Source organism: Xenopus laevis, chromosome 6L (genome assembly GCF_017654675.1).
Source record: "Xenopus laevis strain J_2021 chromosome 6L, Xenopus_laevis_v10.1, whole genome shotgun sequence".
Classification (NCBI taxonomy): Eukaryota; Metazoa; Chordata; class Amphibia; order Anura; family Pipidae; genus Xenopus; species Xenopus laevis.
The window spans coordinates 164,058,547-164,077,584 of record NC_054381.1 but is presented as its reverse complement, the minus strand read 5'-3'; the positions used below and the strand labels follow the sequence as shown (position 1 = coordinate 164,077,584).

Sequence of the window (19,038 nt, the reverse complement as noted above, 5' to 3'; positions counted from 1 at the left end):
AGTATCCCTAAGAATTTAAATCCCTAAACTTCCTTATCTCCCTGGTTGCCCATGTATCTAGTTACCTCATTTTCATGTTTCAGTTATTCATATACTCACCTTATGCCCACTCCCTGCCATACTGTAACATAGTGGCTGGATCTTCCTCTTTGGCTTCTGGTTCTGACCCAGCTGGATCTGTTCCAGGGAGCCGGGGACACCAAGGCCCACTAAAGCTGTTTTGCCCTAGAGGGACCAGTACCTCTACTGATAAGTTGGGGAGCAGGACCCTTTAATAGTACTCTCTAGGAGAGTGAGATAGAGAGAGCAAATAGCAGGAGCAGCCTGTGCTCCTATAAGGATTGTAGTAGCTCTCCCCTTGGACCACAGCTGAATATGGAATCAGGCTATAGATGTATTCTCCCTGATTATTCCAATGTATGAGATCTGGTGTTGAACTACCCAAACTACATCCACATGGTGTCACATCTTGCTGTCTCTGCCAACTGTCCTGGCATATTTACTACTGCAATACTTTGCCTTTGGATATTGTGAGTATTAGCTGCGTGGATCTACTTTTTTTTATTAGTAAATTGTTCCTATTGTTTGCTACAGGAACCTCCTGGTGTTCTTTCATTCATTTTAAGCACAGTAGCCTATGTGAGTTGTAGACCATCTACTTCAATGCTTCATATCTGCTCAGCCTTTCATGTTAGAGTCAAGTATAACCCCTACTCTATTGCCATAGCCACAGCACATAGCCATAATAACTCATGTACTACACTAGTGCCGCTGGCCCCATATGACTGGCTATGTCCTTACAGTGTATGGAGAGATAGAACGGAGCCGCACACACAATTCTGTATATTCAGGGGGCTTGCCCCATTTATTGTGACCACCTGTACATCAATGTTTTGGAGGGCACAACCCACCCTTCCTCAGGTTAAATGCTAACATTGTACACACCTTTTAAGCCAAAGCAACCCCACCTCCCATTAGTCAGATTCTCTCATTTTCAATCAGTTCATGCCGAGTCCAAAATGCTTAAAATGCAAAAAGTCCAAAAAATCCATGTGCCAAAGACAACCAATTCAAAATATAGTGATCACGTGTGAAACAAATGTTAAATATAGCGAAGTGCTAAGCACTAAATAAATAGACTTTATATCAGTGGGGTTGTTATCTTTACCTTTAATGTGTTTCTATCCCCACCAGCAACTATTGTTTGGACTTTTTGCATTTCAAACCAAGTATATGGCACTCTATGGACACTACGGAGAAGAGAGGAGAGGTGGGATAAAATGACTGGAATAAAGTTTGCTTATTGGTGGGGCCTCCAGGTCTTGCCTTAGAAATAAGTGTTGCACTATACTTTGGCCAAAGACTTTAATTGCAAGGATATAACAATTGTGCTTTACAGCTAAACATAAGCCTGGGTCATCCTGAGCAGAACACGTTAATCCCATGTTCATTCCTTTCTAAACTCCTGAGTGAAGCAGGTTGTTTCCCAAGTGATGTTACAAGTGTGTTCCTGTCTAATCTCCTGGCTAATCTCCTGTCTGATCCTAATAGCCGAGCAAGATGATGTCAAGTGTTCTTTAACCCTTTAAGTGCCAGCAGAATTTCACATTTCATTTGCTCTCAATGTCAGGTGTTTTTGAACATTTTGTGCTCTCTCATTTTAGGGGCATTTCCTGGGGGGGGGGGGGTCTAGGAAACTCTACATTGTTTTTTTCAAAAACGTGTTTTCTAAATCTGCCAGTTTTTGTGTATGTCCACTTCTGGAACAAGATTTAGAGCTCTAAATAAACAAATTGCTATTTTTCAACATATAATGTAGGGATTTATACCAGTAGACTATATTATTTTCTGCACAAAAATATAACTGATTTGGAAAGCCTCAAGTGTCTCCAATGTGCCAATACATGAAATGAATAACAGAGCTACACTTACACTTTGTTTGCTTTTTGAAGAATCGGGGGCAAAGCTGCGATCCCCTCTCCACAGGGTATGGACCCAAAATGGTGCATATGAATTTTCTGCCAATTCGCCTTCTATGAACAAAGTCCCCTGACTGTATATTATGTGTTGTGAGACCACCTAACAGTACAAAGACAGCCAAAAAGCAAATATTTTTGGAAAGTTTACATTCTGATAAATCCAAAATAGACAATTATGTCTTTCTACTCCAAACTACTAAACTGCAAAGTGACGCTAAATGCCTCAAATATTGCAATTAGCTGTTTTTATCTCATTCGATATACCAAAGCAGCTGGTGGACCCCAAATGAAAATAGTTCATATGAATTTCTCTCCTGTCAATTGGCCTTTTGTGAACAAAGCCCCCTGACTGCATATTATTTGCCACAAGTCTTTTTCCCTTCAAACTATGAAACTGCAAAGCAATGCTAAAACAAAAATACTGAAAAACAATGCAAGCATAAAACTGCAATAAAATCACAAAAATACAATTAGGCAAATCAATGAAATAACAAAATAACTTGTCTGACGGCGGTCAGAATACTTGACCAAATAGTCATGCTGTGAAATCAGAGGCAAAATGAGAACTAAAAAAAAAAAAAAAGTATGTTTATGCTTGTGTATGTACAGCTCTAAACTGTGTGTAACTATGTGTATCTGAGCATGTAAATATGTGCAAGAGTGAGCAAAAGAAAAACGCCAGAGAAGAAAAAAAGGCTAACTTTAGTAAAATGTGTGTGTGTAAATGTGTAGAGAAAGGCCACATCCCATGTGTGTGTCCAGGGGGTCCTTGGCAGCATTGAGGGTCCCCGGATCACAGAGCTTGCGCAGTAGAAGTGAGTGGGTGGCACTGGAGGTTGGGTCCCACGACAGCTCCACATGGAGGAGGTAAAAGTTGGGTCATTGCAGGAGCAACCAGGAAGCCCTGAAGTCCCGTTGGCTCATTGCTCATTAACAGCTAGCCCAAACACACCAGTAAATGAGCAACATCTTGGTTCCACACCAACAAGATTGATATTAAGGAGTGGCCAGTCACCATGCCATTGACTTCTACATGTTTTCATCAGCGTTTATTTTTGTATTTGGAATAATAAATTCTGAAAAAGTTGTGCTTTTTTCCCCCTGCAACAGTTTTTGGATTTTTGGCATCAAAAAGTCACCATAGTGTCAGTTGTCCTGCAAGTAGAAGCAACTAATTTGATCCAATACTATTGAGGAACACGGCTATCACAGGTAACATATTATACAATAGTTTTACTAAAGACAGAAAAAGTCATAAATGAAGTTTCCTCTTCAGTTCAAATAACAAATATGTAAATGTCTTGTGTTTTGGTTCTTGTAGAAATAGGTTTTTCCTTTCTTCAGCATTATCAAGTGTCAGATGTGATTGTGGCAGGAGTTGTGCGTTTGTGCAACTATGTGACAGAAGTTTCTCTTTTGTCAAACTGTGTTTCTCTTCTCTTTGTATCAACTACACAATCTTCAGCAGATGTTTCAGCAAAGTCATCTTGGTTTACCGTAAATAAATGGTAAATGAGTAACAGATTTTTTGGAAAATAAAGGTGTATTTGCCCATTTTGTTTTTTTCTCTTTAATTGTGAATGCTTTAGACAAAGACGTTCTCATGTTGTTTTTGTTCTACAATTAAAATGTTAAGATATGCAACTTTCTTGAAAAATAAGTAGTAGTAACAGCTCACATAACTTGCTCACTGCCTACTACAGACTGCAGGAAAATCTGCAAAGTCAACTTTCTAAATAAATATGAATCAAGGCTGTCAACAACTGTGAGGTTTTTACTTGCATGCGGACTGACTTGTTTTCTCTAGTACAGCCAGGACCGCCATTAAAAATCACGGGGCCACATACAACATTTTTGGGGCCCCCTGGGCCCTGCCCACCCCGGCCCGCAAGCCCCACCCCAGATCCCGCCCACTCCGCACCACAGTTAAAAGACAACACAGACATCAGCGCTAAAAAGGTAACCCCCCTCCACACACACACAAGTTATAAAAGCTCAGGGACCCTTTTAAGTTAAAAAACTGTGGTGCCAGTACCCCCCTTACAAGTAAAAAAAAATTGGGGCCCCAGAAAATATTTTTAAAAAAAACATTAGTGGCAGGGCCCCCCTATAAGTTAAAAAAAAAAATAACACATTGGTGCCAGGGCCCCCTTACAAGTTAAAAAAAAATTTGGACCCCCCCCCAGAAAATATATTTTAAAAAACATTGGTGGTAGGGGCCTATGGAGTATTAAATAATACATTGGTGGCTAGGGGATTAAAAAGAATAAAAAAAACCACATTCAGTAGAACAGAACTTGCCGCTTCAGGACTTTCATGCCTTTCGTGACTTTGGGGCTTTTCGGGACTGCAGGAGAGGCGACACGGTTTCTGCAGTGTAAAGGGAGGGCCGGCTATTTCAAGAAGTGCAGCACAGAAGGGCCCCCATTCAGACCCGGGCCCAGTACAGTTGTACCCCCTGATCACAACTAGTTCAACTACAGCTCTTTCTCCTACTTTCTCTAGCCCATTATAAAGCAGTCCTTCTAGTTGTAATGACAAAGTATGTGCCTCTCTCCACCCAGGCCACATTTATAAGCAGCTGAAAAAACAGAGCCTGGATTTATTTGCTCAATTAGATTCTCTCGGGAATGTTAGGAAAAATAAAAAAGCTACAAAACCTGCAAAGACATTTTATAGCATTTTGACATATGAGATGCAAGACATAGTAAACATATAATGGACCTTACTCTGAATCTTACATCTATATAATAAACTCTATATACTAAAGCCCAAGTTGTTATCTGTTGGCCTAAGTGGCACCAAAATTGACATAAATCCAGTTTGTGTTTATGGAGAGATTTCAGCCGACACAACAGACGTTTTGAATAAAGCTAAAAACCTTTAAACTACCCCATTAAATAAAGAGTAACATAAAGCTGGATCCCGGCACTTCCCACCTCCTGCACCAGTCCCAGTAGTGAAGCCCAAGTCTGAGCAGATGATTTTAGCAACAGTTACAAAACGTTGGATAATTGAAGTTGTACATCCACTAATATCACATGTGTAAAGTTGGCCATAGAGGCAAAGATTTGATCGTGTGAATTCTCGATTCGTACAATATTCAGATCGTGTGTGGAGGGTCCAGATGCGGATCGGACGTTTGGTCGATGGGACAAGACAGAACATTTCTGATAATTTCTCTGCATTTATTGCCGATCTTCAGTGGGTCACCAGCTTGTCGGACAGAACTATTGTAGGATTACTGTCAGGGGCAGAACATCGGCTCATCTCTTCTTTTACTACTTTATTTAATCAGAATGGTTAGTGGCAGGTCGGGAGATGGGGAAGTCCAATCGTTGGAGGATTCCAACAATCAGATCTTTGTATCTATGGGCAGCTTAACAGGGCAAGAGCCACATACTATTGCTTATAGTCTAGTTGGCCATGTACAGTGCAATCATTCTTATTAGATTTGTCTAGATTTGCAAGACATTTCCCAATCAATTACATAATTGCCCTTAAAGTAAAACCTGAGAGATAAAGAGGGGAGAGCTTGTGCATAAAGGAAGCCCATAATACAGTCACCAATCTCACTGGGGCATTAGGGAATATGCCCAACCCTGCACTCATATGGGCAAATGTTTCTCATCTGTGTCCACCATAAATACTCGATTGACTGGAAAGAGCCCAATGTGCATCTCATCCAACGGCTTCCACAAGCTGCTCAGTCCAGTGTGTAGAACCGTGTTCTGATCCACATGAGATTGGCTACATTTAGGTTTATACTGGTTAAAGCCATATGTTCACCCAGTGTCTCTGCATACTGGGTTAGGAGCACTTTAGGAGAATCTGATGTGCATTAGGGACCCCCAGTTCTCTCCAACTCCTTTGTTCTTTCCCAGTTTGTGCCAGAAGCTCACCCCATACACTCTACCTGTCTCTGTCAGGGTGTCAGTCTTGGCATTTGGCTCCAGGGAAAACATTTCTGCAGATTACTTATGAGTTTTCTTACCCTTGCTCCCTGGTCCCACTCTTCTCTATGATGGTGTTGGTCTGTGAGAAACCTTGTTGAGGTGTATTGGCTTCTCCCTATTAACAACATTGCCATTGCACCCCTTTCCACTGAACCTGCCCAGGGCTTCTCGCTGTGGAGATGTGTGATTGGCCGATCGTATTTGCACCCACGTGGGGTTTTTGGCAGAGGCTCGTCACATGTGGCACAGACAGAATCTTCTGGTACCGGGGGACTGAGCACAGGGCAAATAAGGTACCGGTTCTATTCCTTCCACATAAACACTAAGAACAACTATTTTGAAAAGAAAACTTTAATATAATGAACAACAGAACATCTTCAAATAAAAGAGATAAAAACATCACAAGTCAGCCAACAGAGCAGTCACAAGTAGCAGAGTCCATGTTGGGTTAACCCCCCCCCATATCAACAGAGCAGTCCCAAGCAAGAGGAGAGTGTCCCTTTTCTAGTAGACAGTCCCTGTTGTAAGCCAGTTAGGAGGAGGAGGACACAGTCCTGACACATTGGAGACAATCCCTGTTGTAGGCAAGTTAGGAAGGAGGACCCAGTCCATGCCCTTCACATTCCATGGTCTGTAGCTCATAGAGCACTAGAAGAGCTTCCCATGCAGATCTCACATAATGTGCTCACCATGACAAGGCTTAGGGTCTTCACCCAAACATTATCCCTGACCGACTAGTCACCGCATCAGTCCCTTTCCTAGTTGAACTTCCTTTACATAAGGAAAGGGCAAGAGCAGCACCAGGTCAGGTTTCCATCAGGAACGGACCAGTGGATGCAGCCACGGACGAGACAAAGAGAAATAAAAGGGTTCCCTCATGTGAATATGGAGTAGGACTTTTTACCAAAAGCATCACTGGAAGACCAACAGCTGGACAAAACTTGTAGTAGAACTAAATTGCTGCCGTGGTGATGGTACAAATGGGCAACTCTTTCTCCTTTCTTGTGGGTGCCATAGATTGGCAGGGAAAGTAACAAATGTTCAATTCTGTGTTGGTTTTGGTGGGGTCTCTAGAGATCCCTTTGGTTGAGTTTCTGTGTGACTGAAGAGCCACAGAATATGTTGGTTTTCCCTTGATCTCTGCCCCATACAGCTCCCTTTGTAACTCCCAGAGAGAGGAGAGAAGGAACAAATCCTTTGTGATGGCTCCATGCGTTGTTCCTCCCAAGAGAAAAAAGATGAAATGCTTCAATAGACTTACTCCATGCAAAATGGCTCTTTGCCCAGACAAGCAAGCAGGGCTGCTAAATCTCGACCCTCTCTTTGGTGTTAAGTGATTTCCCCTCCCGTTACGGGTTAAATAATGGTCTTGTGACTTACACTGCGGGGATAGGCCCTTTGTAGAGAAGCTGCTCAAAGCAAACAGGTTAAGAAGGGACCCCAAAACCCCCAATATATACAAAAACAGAAATGAAATAATACATCAGTGCACAGCCAATACCAGATATACAAAGCGGCTCAGGACAGAACCAAACTTTACCATTATGTTGGGTGTATGAGCTCTGATGGGCTACAGTCGGATATAGATAGGGTACAGGGGGTACATACCTGCCCTGACACACACTCACACATACACAATCTGCTCATTATACACCCCAATGGCAGCTCAACTATATACTCAAGGGCAGAATTGCTGCAGGAATTTCTGGGGTACCCTGCAAAACAATGGGAGGGGGGCTGTATCAAGGGTCATAGGTAAGTAATGCGATAAAGCCCAAAACCATGAACTAAGTGTCCTAAATGCTGGGTGGGATGGGTCAGAACTCCTGAGAAACGGAACAGGATGGGACACAGCAGGGAATTCCCAGACAGAAAAACTGTGAGAAAATAACCCAAAAGCTTAAAAAAGGCCGAGTTCCGCCTCGATAAAAAAGTGAAAATCCTGTGTAATGGTCCAAATACAGAGGGTGGGAAACCAGAGCGAGACACGGAGAAGAAGCCCCCGGAAGCAAAGAGAAGCCGACAGCACTGGAGTCACGTAGAGCATTGGAGCCTCCATCATGGTCAGATGCACATGAGCTGTGGCCTGAAACACAAAATCTCTTGTGAGACAACCACTATTCTACCCCCCCGGCCCCTCAATCACCCCTGGTGCCTTGAGCTTGAATCCCTACAAATAAGCGGCTCTGTGACATACAGACTTGTCTTCTTCCTGGTCCATATATCCCGTCTCCTGTTCCCCCAGCAGCTCTACTTCTCACAACTACACCTGCTGATTGGTTCTCTCACTTCACCAAGTGCCAATCACAAGAGAGGATACACTGCACCTAAGCAGGACATCCCAGTGCTATCTATGCTCTTTTGCGATTGGCTCTCATCGAGTAAGTCAGCACAAGCAGTGACCAATTGCAATTCTTCTGCATCATGTAGGGTTGCCTAAGCTGCCTGAGGGAACCAGAACATCAAATCACACACGGGACATGGGACTGTGAAAGAGTAAAAGCTTCATTGGTCATTTTCCTTCAATGAACACAACTAGGGATACACCGAATCCACTATTTTGGATTTGGCTGAACCCCCGAATCCTTCCTGAAAGATTTGGCCGAATACCGAACCAAATTCTAATTTACATATACAAATTAGGGATGGGAAGGGGAAAACATTTTTTACTTACTTGTTTTGTGACAAATTTGTGACAACTCCCCTCCCCGCCCCCAATTTGCATATGCAAATTAGGATTCGGATTTGGTTTGGCCTGGCAGAAGGATTTGGCCGAATCCTGAACCAAATCCTGGATTCAGTGAATCCCTAAACACAACAGAGGAGTCAGTTAGAGAGTCAGCTCTGTAGAGGTCTCAGTGGCTGAGTTTGTTACTTCAACATTTGTGCAAAGTTAAAGGGATAGTTCAAATTTAAATAAGGGATGCAGCAAATCCACTATTTTGGATTCAGCGGAACCCACCGAATCCTTCAGGAAAGATTCGGACAAATCCTGCTGATAAAAGGCTGAGTAACAAACCGAATCGAAATCAACTATTAGTTTCATATAGAGATGCTCTGGGACAATATTTCAATTGGTCTTTATTTTTAAAGCCTCACAGAGCAATAGTTTTATGGCTGCTGGGGTCAATGACTCCTATGCTGAAAAGAGTGAAAAGATGAATGTAAACAATTCAAAGACTATTTAAAAAAAAAAAATTAAAATTAAAATAAACAAACTAAAAATTAAAGGAACAGTTCAGTATAAAAATAAAAACTGGGTAAATAAATAGGCTGTGCAAAATAAAAAATGTATCTAATATAGTTATTTAGGCAAAAATGTAATGTATAAAGGCTGGAGTGAGTGGATGTGTAACATAATAGCCAGAACACTACTTCCTGCTTTTCAGCTCTCTAACTCTGAGTTAGTCAGTGACTTTAAAAGAGAATTCAACCCCCCAACTAATAAAAATCCCTTCCCCCTACCATACCACACACAGGTGTTAACAGGTGGAAATGCCCCTAAGCCTGTAATTAGCCCTCATTGCAGAGTCAGCGCAGCGGAGCTCACGGGCGCCATCGTCAGCTCTTGGGTAAGTGTCATATCGGCGCATGTGCAGTTGGGAGTATTTTTCTGCATAATGAGAACTGTGCATGCGCCGGAAGTGACAAAAATGACCTAATCGCAGGAGGAAGAGCCGGAATATGGTGCCTGTGAGCTCCACTGCACTGGCTCTGCAATGAGGGGTAATTACAGGCTTAGGGGCATTTACAGGTGGAACACCTGTGCATGGGGGAGCGGGGGGGGGAATATGGAAGGTACTTGGAAGGTAGCGGGTAGGGGTTTTTATTAGTTTGGGGGTTGAATTCCCCTTTAAGGGGGGCCACATGGGACATAATTGTTCAGTGAGTTTGTAATTGATCCTCAGCATTCAGCTCAGATTCAAAAGCAAGATATGACCCATGTGGTCCCTCCCTCAAGTCTCTGATTGGTTACTGCCTGGTAACCAATCAGTGGAAAGCAAGAGAGCTGAAAAGCAGGAAGTAGTGTTCTGGCTATTATGTTACATATCCAATCACTCCAGCCTTTATACATTACATTTTTGCCTAACTAACTATATTAGATATATTTTTTATTTTGCACAGCCTATTTATTTACCCAGTTTTTATTTTTATACTGAACTGTTCCTTTAAAGGTGAAGCGCCCCTTTAACGCGAACCAGGTACCAATGGAGTTCATTAGTAGGTAGTAGAGAGCTTAGACCAGTTTTAGTCAGGCCACATTGTCATTTTTATCATCAATAAATCCTTGATCTTGTTTATCTAAATATTTATGGTCAGTATCAATTGATGTGCAGAACCAAAATAAACCTCCCCAGGGGCAGTGCTGGGACTGGCAGATATAGAAGATTGTTTCAAGAAAGAGTCAGAATAAACTTGTGGAACTCAGGCTTCACTTGTTCTCATTGTCTCATGCAGTCAAGAAAGAATTAACCCCCCACCAAGGCATCTTGGGGAGTCAAATCCAGCTTGGGGTGCAAGAAATCGGGAGCCCCAGTGCAGTTGTTTCGTAGACCAGCAGTTGTTTGTAAGGTGTGAAGCTGATCAGGACAATGGCTGGAGAGAGTGGCAAGGAATTCAAACAGCAGGTTAATGGGCAGAGGATAATGGACTCACCGGTCCCCTGCAGCACTGCTGGGCTCATCCTCATCATCCTCCTCCTCCAGATCCATATCAAGCTCAGCGCCAGCATCACAGTGAGTGTAGGTGTAACCACTGGGGAACAGGAGAGAGAGAGGCAGTGTGACTGAGAATCCTCTAAAGCTGCACTCAGTACTGAAGGAAACAGCGAGAGCATGGACTTGCCCAGTGCCCACGTTTGCCGCCAGCTGGGAATAAGATAAAGCCTGAGGTTTCCATGTTTATGTCTGGGTGACAGGTCCAGAGAAGTAGCGCAAGTTTAATGGTCACTGCTGACCACTCCCATCAGATAACATGGGGTCGGGCCCTTTCAATGTCCCATGTATTTATGGCTGTATAGTTGCTCCTCCCTCTGGGTGAGTCCAGTCAGTAGAACTCATGGGCCCATGTCTAGGGCACAAGTTTAAGGGGGGCAAGTGCGTGGGTAACTATATGGTTTAAAAAATACAAAAAAAACTGGTAGTTACCTATATCAAGCAGGGGGGGGGGTACCTGTAGCTCCTGCCATTGGCACATATAGATGGACTGTCTGTGCTTGTGTCAATCACAAGAGAAGGGGGTGGGCAGAGGGTCCCTGGGGCAGCACTAGCCCATTTAATGTGTATTGACTATTTCATGTATATGGGCTTGTTCCTGCCTGTGCCACTTATATCACACGAGTCAATGACATTTCCAACCCCTCGTTATTCTCCAGCACCGACCTCTGGTAACCAGGGTGCATGAACTAGTTACTGGTTACTAGCAGTGACATGATTGGCTGCAGATTTGAATAAAGGCAGTTAAATGGAAGTTTTGTGGAGAAGAGAGACAGGTGAGTGGTGAAAAACTAAATCTGTCCATTAATTACAGGACGAGGGGGAAACACACAAACGTCTCACCTGATGGAACGGCACGAAAAAAACACTATTCTCTTCAGTTTCTTGTTGTAGAAGAAATAATTAAAGGACCATAAATTCCCGTCCTCCCCAAAAGGGTCACAATCAAGGTCTGGATTGTAACTGTAAGAAAAAGAAATACACAAGTTACTGACTGCACCCCCCCCCCCCAGGGAATGGCACCTGCAGAGCCTGAATGGACCCAGACTGCACAGAGAAACAGCCCCACAGTAAGTGAGCAGGAGCCTCAGAGCATTATGGGAGCTCACCTGTAGATGTCACATTCTGACAAATTAATCTCTTCATCCACCGCATCCCACAGATTGGGCCTCAGAGAGGTAAAGTCGTCCCCCAATGCAGACACAAGGCTGCTATTCACAGCATTCACCACCTGGGGACACACAATACACAAAGAGACTAATAATGGCATATAATATATGGGAGTGCTTCCTCAAACTAACTTTGTCACTGCAAACACCCCAACCCTGCTGTGTGTCAGTCGTGCATTGTCAGCAAAGAGTTTAATTGAAAATAAAATCACATTTTGCTCAATTTTTGTATTAAAAAGAACTAACAATAACATCATTTCCAATTTGTGCCTGAATTTCACCCCCCCCCCCCACGGGGAGTTTGTTTAAATAATAAGTGATAATGAGCTCGGTATAAACAAACCCATCCCTTCTCCAAGTCAGAGTGTGTGTTAGGCTTACAGATAAGGAAGACTTCATTATAAGAAGGGCTACAATGCTAATGTGTTGCTCAGAAGAATCAAGGAAGTTGGAAATGACAAAAACAAAGGCATAAAGGTCAGCAATGGCCCAATTCACTGAAACTGTGGGAATACTGGTTCCGTAAAAGAACCATTAATGCCGATAGCCCACCATACTGACAGTTGCACTCACCCAGTTGTGTATAGAGCTGCCCACACACAAGTAGCAGGGGCAAGAGACAGAGATCCTACCATACTGACAGTTGCACTGTCCCCTCCATACTGACAGTTGCACACACAAGTAGCAGAGGGAGAGACACCTCCATACTGACAGTTGCACACACAAGTAGCAGAGGGAGAGACACCTCCATACTGACAGTTGCACACACAAGTAGCAGAGGGAGAGACCCCTCCATACTGACAGTTGCACACACAAGTAGCAGGGGGAGAGACCCCTCCATACTGACAGTTGCACACACAAGTAGCAGAGGGAGAGACCCCTCCATACTGACAGCTGCACACACAAGTAGCAGAGGGAGAGACCCCTCCATACTGACAGTTGCACACACAAGTAGCAGGGGGAGAGACCCCTCCATACTGACAGTTGCACACACAAGTAGCAGAGGGAGAGACCCCTCCATACTGACAGTTGCACTCACCCAATTGAGGCTGGGTTCCCGGCTGAACTCGTGTGCCCGCGCAGCACTGAAGTCATAGTCTGGTCTGAAGGATTCGTTGAGAGTGGCAATGAGGTAGAATAAGGTTTTCCTGCTGCACTTGTCACTCAGGGGCCCCTCCTCATCAGCACCCTGACTCTTCCCTAGTCTGAGGAACACAGGGGGGTGAGAGGTGCCACTCATTGGGGCTCACGGGTACAACAGACATACAAGGAGTGTTACCTGCTGGGGCTGATCCCAGTCTGGGGGGGTGAAAGAGCTTCAAGAACATGCGGCTGCCCCTCCTGGCAGAACTGCTTAAACATGTGCTTATCGTCCCCCGCCATCTTGCACGAGTAACTCTCTATCCTGAGACAGACAGACACACAGACACAAGCTTAATAAATGGCACAGTTATATCGTTTGTTTGTTACTGCATCACATCACCCACTGGGCAGGATAAAGGGCTCCTCCTCCCCAAAACGGATATAGTGATATATATCTATATCTATATATAAAACTGTCACATGAAGTAACTTTCCAATCAACACTAAACTACAATTCTGTAATGAAGTGAATACAACTGCTATTGAGAGTAGTGTCTGTCTAGATTTCCTGCATTAAATGACCAGGACGGCTGGAGGACCCCTTTAGTAATGGTTAGTGCCCCCCGCCAGCAAATAAGATCTAATTTATTTTATCTCATGTCTTATGTAAAACACTTCTGTCCTGCTTTATGGCAGCTGAGATTCTAGCTATCTGTATAACAGAGCATTCTGTCCCAGTGGCTGCACAGATCCTATCTGATCCCCATTGTAAGCAGCAGTCCTGTCCTGCTTTATGGCAGCTGAGATTCTAGCTCTCTGTATAACAGAACATTCTGTCCCAGTGGCTGCACAGATCCTATCTGATCCCCATTGTAAGCAACAGTCCTGTCCTGCTTTATGGCAGCTGAGATTCTAGCTATCTGTATAACAGAACATTCTGTCCCAGTGGCTGCACAGATCCTATCTGATCCCCAGTGTAAGCAGCAGTCCTGTCCTGCTTTATGGCAGCTGAGATTCTAGCTATCTGTATAACAGAACATTCTGTCCCAGTGGCTGCACAGATCCTATCTGATCCCCAGTGTAAGCAGCAGTCCTGTCCTGCTTTATGGCAGCTGAGATTCTAGCTATCTGTATAACAGAACATTCTGTCCCAGTGGCTGCACAGATCCTATCTGATCCCCAGTGTAAGCAGCAGTCCTGTCCTGCTTTATGGCAGCTGAGATTCTAGCTATCTGTATAACAGAACATTCTGTCCCAGTGGCTGCACAGATCCTATCTGATCCCCATTGTAAGCAGCAGTCCTGTCCTGCTTTATGGCAGCTGAGATTCTAGCTATCTGTATAACAGCACATTCTGTCACAGCTGATGACCCAAACATGCAATAAGTTCATACCCATGAGACTGGGAAGAGAGCAGGGCAGGGAGGAGGAGACTGGGTGGAGGGCAGGGGGGGAGGAGACTAGGGGCAGGACAGGGAGGAGACTGGGAGCAGGACATGGGGGGAGGGCAGAGAGAAGGAGGGGACTGGGAGGAGATGATTAAAGTACTTACCGGCCTATAATGTGAGCATCTCCTGTTTCCACACACAGCTGGGAGTTCACAGCTTCAAAATGTGAATTCTCTAGAAGTTTCATCTCAAAGTTTCTTGAAGTAAAATATCTGCACATACAGAAAAAGAATAAATAAAGGAGTTGGGAGGGAAAGTGAGATCTGTGCCTTTGTTTGCACTATTTGTATTATACAGAGACTACATATTGGCAACACATACAACATCATGTGCAGTCAGTGTTCCTCCATCAACCTGTATCTGAGTACACTTACCTGCGTAACACCCTATTTTCTGCCTTTAAACACAGGGTGGTATATTCTGTTTGTTATCTCTCTCGCTCTCTCTCTCTCTCTACAATCTATATCTATCTATCTATCTATCTACACACACATACAAAGTTCAGATTGGACCAGCACTCCACATGTGTTTAAATTGATTATATTGAATCACTTGTATTTTCGTAATACGAGTGATGATTCAATAAAATCAATTTAAACAGTGGAGTGCTGGTCCAATCTGAACATATATATAGTCTCAAAGTATCCGCACTCAAACCATATTGATTCCAGTGGGGCACACACTAAATTACAGTTCGCAACAGATCAGTTTTTTAGATGTACTACTATACAAATCTGACCAGGTCTTACACACGCGGATACACACTAAGGCCACTGATAGAAACACGTTGCTACACTACACCAGCCATCACCCAAAGCATCTCCTAAATTCGCTCCCGAAGTCCCAGATGATCAGGGTAGTTCGCATAGATAGTGACCCGAAACAGAAAAAGGAAGATCTTACTAAAATGGGCCAAAGATTTTTGGACAGAGGTTACCCACATACATTGATTAGGGAAACCACAGATCTTACAATGTCCTTGGACAGGGAGCAGCTATTAAAACAAAGAGATAGCCAGGGAGAGATGGAGAAGCCTTGCGATCTATATTACGTAAGCAAATATAACCCTTACAGTACTAATACCAAACATTCTGTACTAAAACATTGGGAAATAGTGTCCAATGAGGAGGTTCTAAAGGACAGAATTCCTTGTAAGCCTAGGTTTAGTTACTCGAGAAATACCAATCTCAAACAACATCTAAGCCCATCGGATCCAGTGGGCAAATATACCCAACCACGGGCCATTGGCTTCTTAACACCATGTCCAGGGGTATATCTCTGCACTGGTTGTGTGGTGTAGCCTGATCTTAGGATGAGAGTTTCGGCACCCAAGGACTGGTAAGAAGTATAACACCAGCCATAGGATGACATGTACTACCATGTTGGTGTATGTAATCAAATGCCCGTGTGGTCTGTTATATTGCGGCAAGACTGTGAGGCAACTAAAGGAAAGGATGAATATGCATTGGGCAAGCACTAGGGCTGCGTTGGACCCCGATAGGAAAATAGATCCTGACACACAGGATATTGCCCAACAACCTGTTGCCAAACATAGTCGTGAGGCCAGACATGATCCACAACAATATAAGTGTATGCCGATCGACCACATTCCAAAGCCATCGAGGGGTGTGGAAAAGTTACTGTTGAAACGAGAAACATTTTGGATCTTTGAGTTCGATTGTGTCACTCCCAAAGGGTTAAAAGGGCAGTTGCAATTGAACTGTTTTTTGACATAATACAAAAGCTGGTTTATATGTATAGTACTGATCTGGTTTGTTGGTATTAATATCCTATAGATCTTTATTTCACAGAACCATAACCATCTCTGTAAGTAATCTTTAATTCTTTCTGTCTGAACTGCAACAGAAGTATCAAACACATCAATGTTTGTAAATACAAATTCTTTTTTTAAATACAAGGTTTCTATTTTCATGGACACTTTACAGCACTGAGTGCTCACGCAGACTCCTGGTGGTGGAAATGATATTACACATGTATATCCTAAGGAGAAAGGAAACCTGAGAAAACCCCTTCACATTGGGCACTTCAGTGTGGACATATGATGGGTATTTAAATGGTCACAATGTTATCACACACTATCCTTGAGAAAGGGCCCCACGTGGGTCCGAAATGGCGGATTGAGATGTAAACCGGTTTGAAAAATAAAAGCAACTTTTTTCACTTCAACTACAGTGAGTGCTGATCCTCTCTTTACCATATATACAGGTCTGGACTGAGAATAGTCAACTACAAGAGGTCCTCTGCACTCAACCCATTATCAATATATTTAAGACAGAGACATTTTGTGCTACTGCTACTGAAAAATGACTTACCCTTTAAACAACACAGGGATTGTTTGTCCATATATTGCAATATATTTAATAATAAACTCATCCCATATCTGGCCAGTCCTATGCTCAATTTTATCTGATTCAATAAGAATTCTATTGCTTCATTATACATTTTACACAGGGACTAAGTTTTACCTACAACTTACTTGCTGCTTTCAAAGTAAAACTCCCAAACTTGGCTGCCCTTTTATTAGACACCAGTGGGATCACCTGACTATAGCTGGGAGGGGTGGGAGCTACAACATGGAGCTGGTCACTGCTCCTGTGTGTGTATATATATATATATATATATATATATATATATATATATATATATATATATATATATATATATATATATATATACACACACACACACACACACACACACAGACACTTACCTGTGTAACAAATACATATATATATATATAAGCGGTACAGATACTTACCTGTGTAACAAATACGTATATATAAGCGGTACAGACACTTACTTGTGTATATAGAGGGCAGCAGAGTGTACAGCACAAAGTCCTTCAGTCGATGGGAATATCAATGAGTCGGCCCAGCTCTCTGTTCAGGTTTCATCATAAACTCCCGAGAACTTGATGGGACATGACCGGCGGCATTAGCCCAACTCATCTCTGAGCCGACAACTTCTCCAAGGACAGAAAATGTGACGGCGGCAACTGAAATCTACCAGAAGATTTATACATCAACACAATCCATCAGGTTATTCACTTGTCTTCACTTAATGGGCAGCTGTTGGGTAAAAATGTTCTCTCCAACCAAAGGAGCGAGTGAATCAGCGGCCGTGTTGTGTCATATAATGAGCAATTGGGCAGGTTTTTATTATTATTTGGGCCTGTCAGTGACACAACACGGCCCCTCTCTCATGGTGCAGGTGGTCTGACACTGACAGGGGGGCATTTAAATAAAAAACAAACTACTGTTATTCCCAGCCGGAATGTAGTCTCTATTAACCCTCGCCTGTGATTGGGGAGAAGACTTTTAGCCAACAGGTTCCCTTTAATTAGAAAGATAATGAGGAGGGAAGAGTGAGGGGCGAGTGACACCAGGGAAATAGTGGGGAGTAGGGACAGGGGGGACCTCAGTATTGAAGGACAGACACAGGGGAATCCCAGGGCTAAATAAGAGGCACAGTCACACACACAGGGGGGGAGGTATAAGGAGGGGACAGGGGGGAGGGGATAGAAGAGATATGAGGGGACAGGGGAGATAGGGGGGAGGGGAGGGATATGAGGGTCAGAAATAATCAGGAAATAAAAGAGCCGGGACAGGACAGGTTTGGGGAGGGACAGAAGTAAAATGTGAGGGAGGGAATAGTTGGGGCTCAGATAAAGGGAAGTGATTTGGGGGGATAGAGCGGAATTGTGAGGGAAGGGGCGGGGCAGTAGCGGGAATGTGATTGAAGAGAGAGGGGCGGGGCAAGGAGCGGGTAGGGAGACTAAGGGCACGGGGAGGAGAAGGTGAGACACTCACGGGAGCCGCAGACTCTGGTCTGGAGGACACTTTGTTCTACGTCTCAGGACGCCCCTGGCACTCAAAAACACTTCCGCACCGAGACCCTCCGCCAAGACGTCACGTCCGCCAAAACCAGCGATAAACAGAGCTCTGCGCGCCCCACCTACTTCCGGCCAAGGACGAGCCCTAGGTTCGCGTCATACTCTATAGTTACGTACTTAATTCCGGGTTGCCTAGAAACATGGGCGGGAGCCATGCGGACCAATCACACTCTGCACAGTTAGTGTCGCCCCGCCTACATTAGCTGCTGATTGGTTCGTGCCTTTCCTGGGGTTATTGGCCTCTGTAGCGATACGGCAGTTCCCTCGGGCGTGTCTATAACTGTACTTTTCCTACAGTATTTACTGCTGAACTGCTATTCACTGTGGGGCCTCTCCTGCCTCCCCCATTGTTATTTATAAAAGTGTCGTCTCCTCCCTCATTCCTATTGGCGGCCCATCCCCTGCCCCGCCCACAACCGTTGCTCCGCCTACAATAAAGTGATTGGCTGCTGATTCAGCTCAATAACAGGACAGAGGAGGTTCCAGTAAATGTAGGCGTGTCACTAGATTGTGTATTTGTTCTTATTCTCCCTCATTTGCCTTTAATTAGCCTGTGTATTTCTCTCAACTGTCACGTGTCCAACTGTCAGTCTGACTGCGCATGTGTGCACTGTAAGAACTTGTGCTCATTAGGAGGAGGAGGTGTAATGAGACTGAGCAGATACAGCAGGACTTTCATACACTTGTTCACAATAAATAGATTGCAATATATGGACAAACAATCCCTGTTTAAAGGGGAAGCTGCTACTATTTAGTACAAAATGTCTCATTGTCTG

The 19,038-nt window shown here is 43.8% G+C and overlaps 1 protein-coding gene across 2 annotated transcripts; it reads right to left on the bottom strand.

The window, feature by feature from the left end:
• Window positions 1-6,270: 6,270 nt before the first annotated feature.
• Window positions 6,271-18,564, bottom strand: maf1.L (MAF1 homolog, negative regulator of RNA polymerase III L homeolog). Of its 2 annotated transcripts, NM_001087239.1 has the most exons (9): window positions 18,180-18,257; window positions 17,171-17,372; window positions 14,454-14,561; window positions 13,099-13,224; window positions 12,859-13,024; window positions 11,760-11,881; window positions 11,494-11,613; window positions 10,592-10,690; window positions 6,286-8,021 (listed from the first exon to the last, which is right to left on the bottom strand). In NM_001087239.1, the coding sequence occupies exons 3-9, from the start codon at window positions 14,534-14,536 to the stop codon at window positions 8,000-8,002; spliced, it is 738 nt and encodes a 245-aa protein (NP_001080708.1). In that variant the 5' UTR covers window positions 14,537-14,561; window positions 17,171-17,372; window positions 18,180-18,257; the 3' UTR covers window positions 6,286-7,999. The 2 variants fall into 2 exon arrangements, with proteins under 2 accessions (XP_041421221.1, NP_001080708.1); XM_041565287.1 differs by lacking the exon at window positions 10,592-10,690 and having other exon boundaries at window positions 6,271-8,021; window positions 18,180-18,564.
• Window positions 18,565-19,038: the final 474 nt, after the last annotated feature.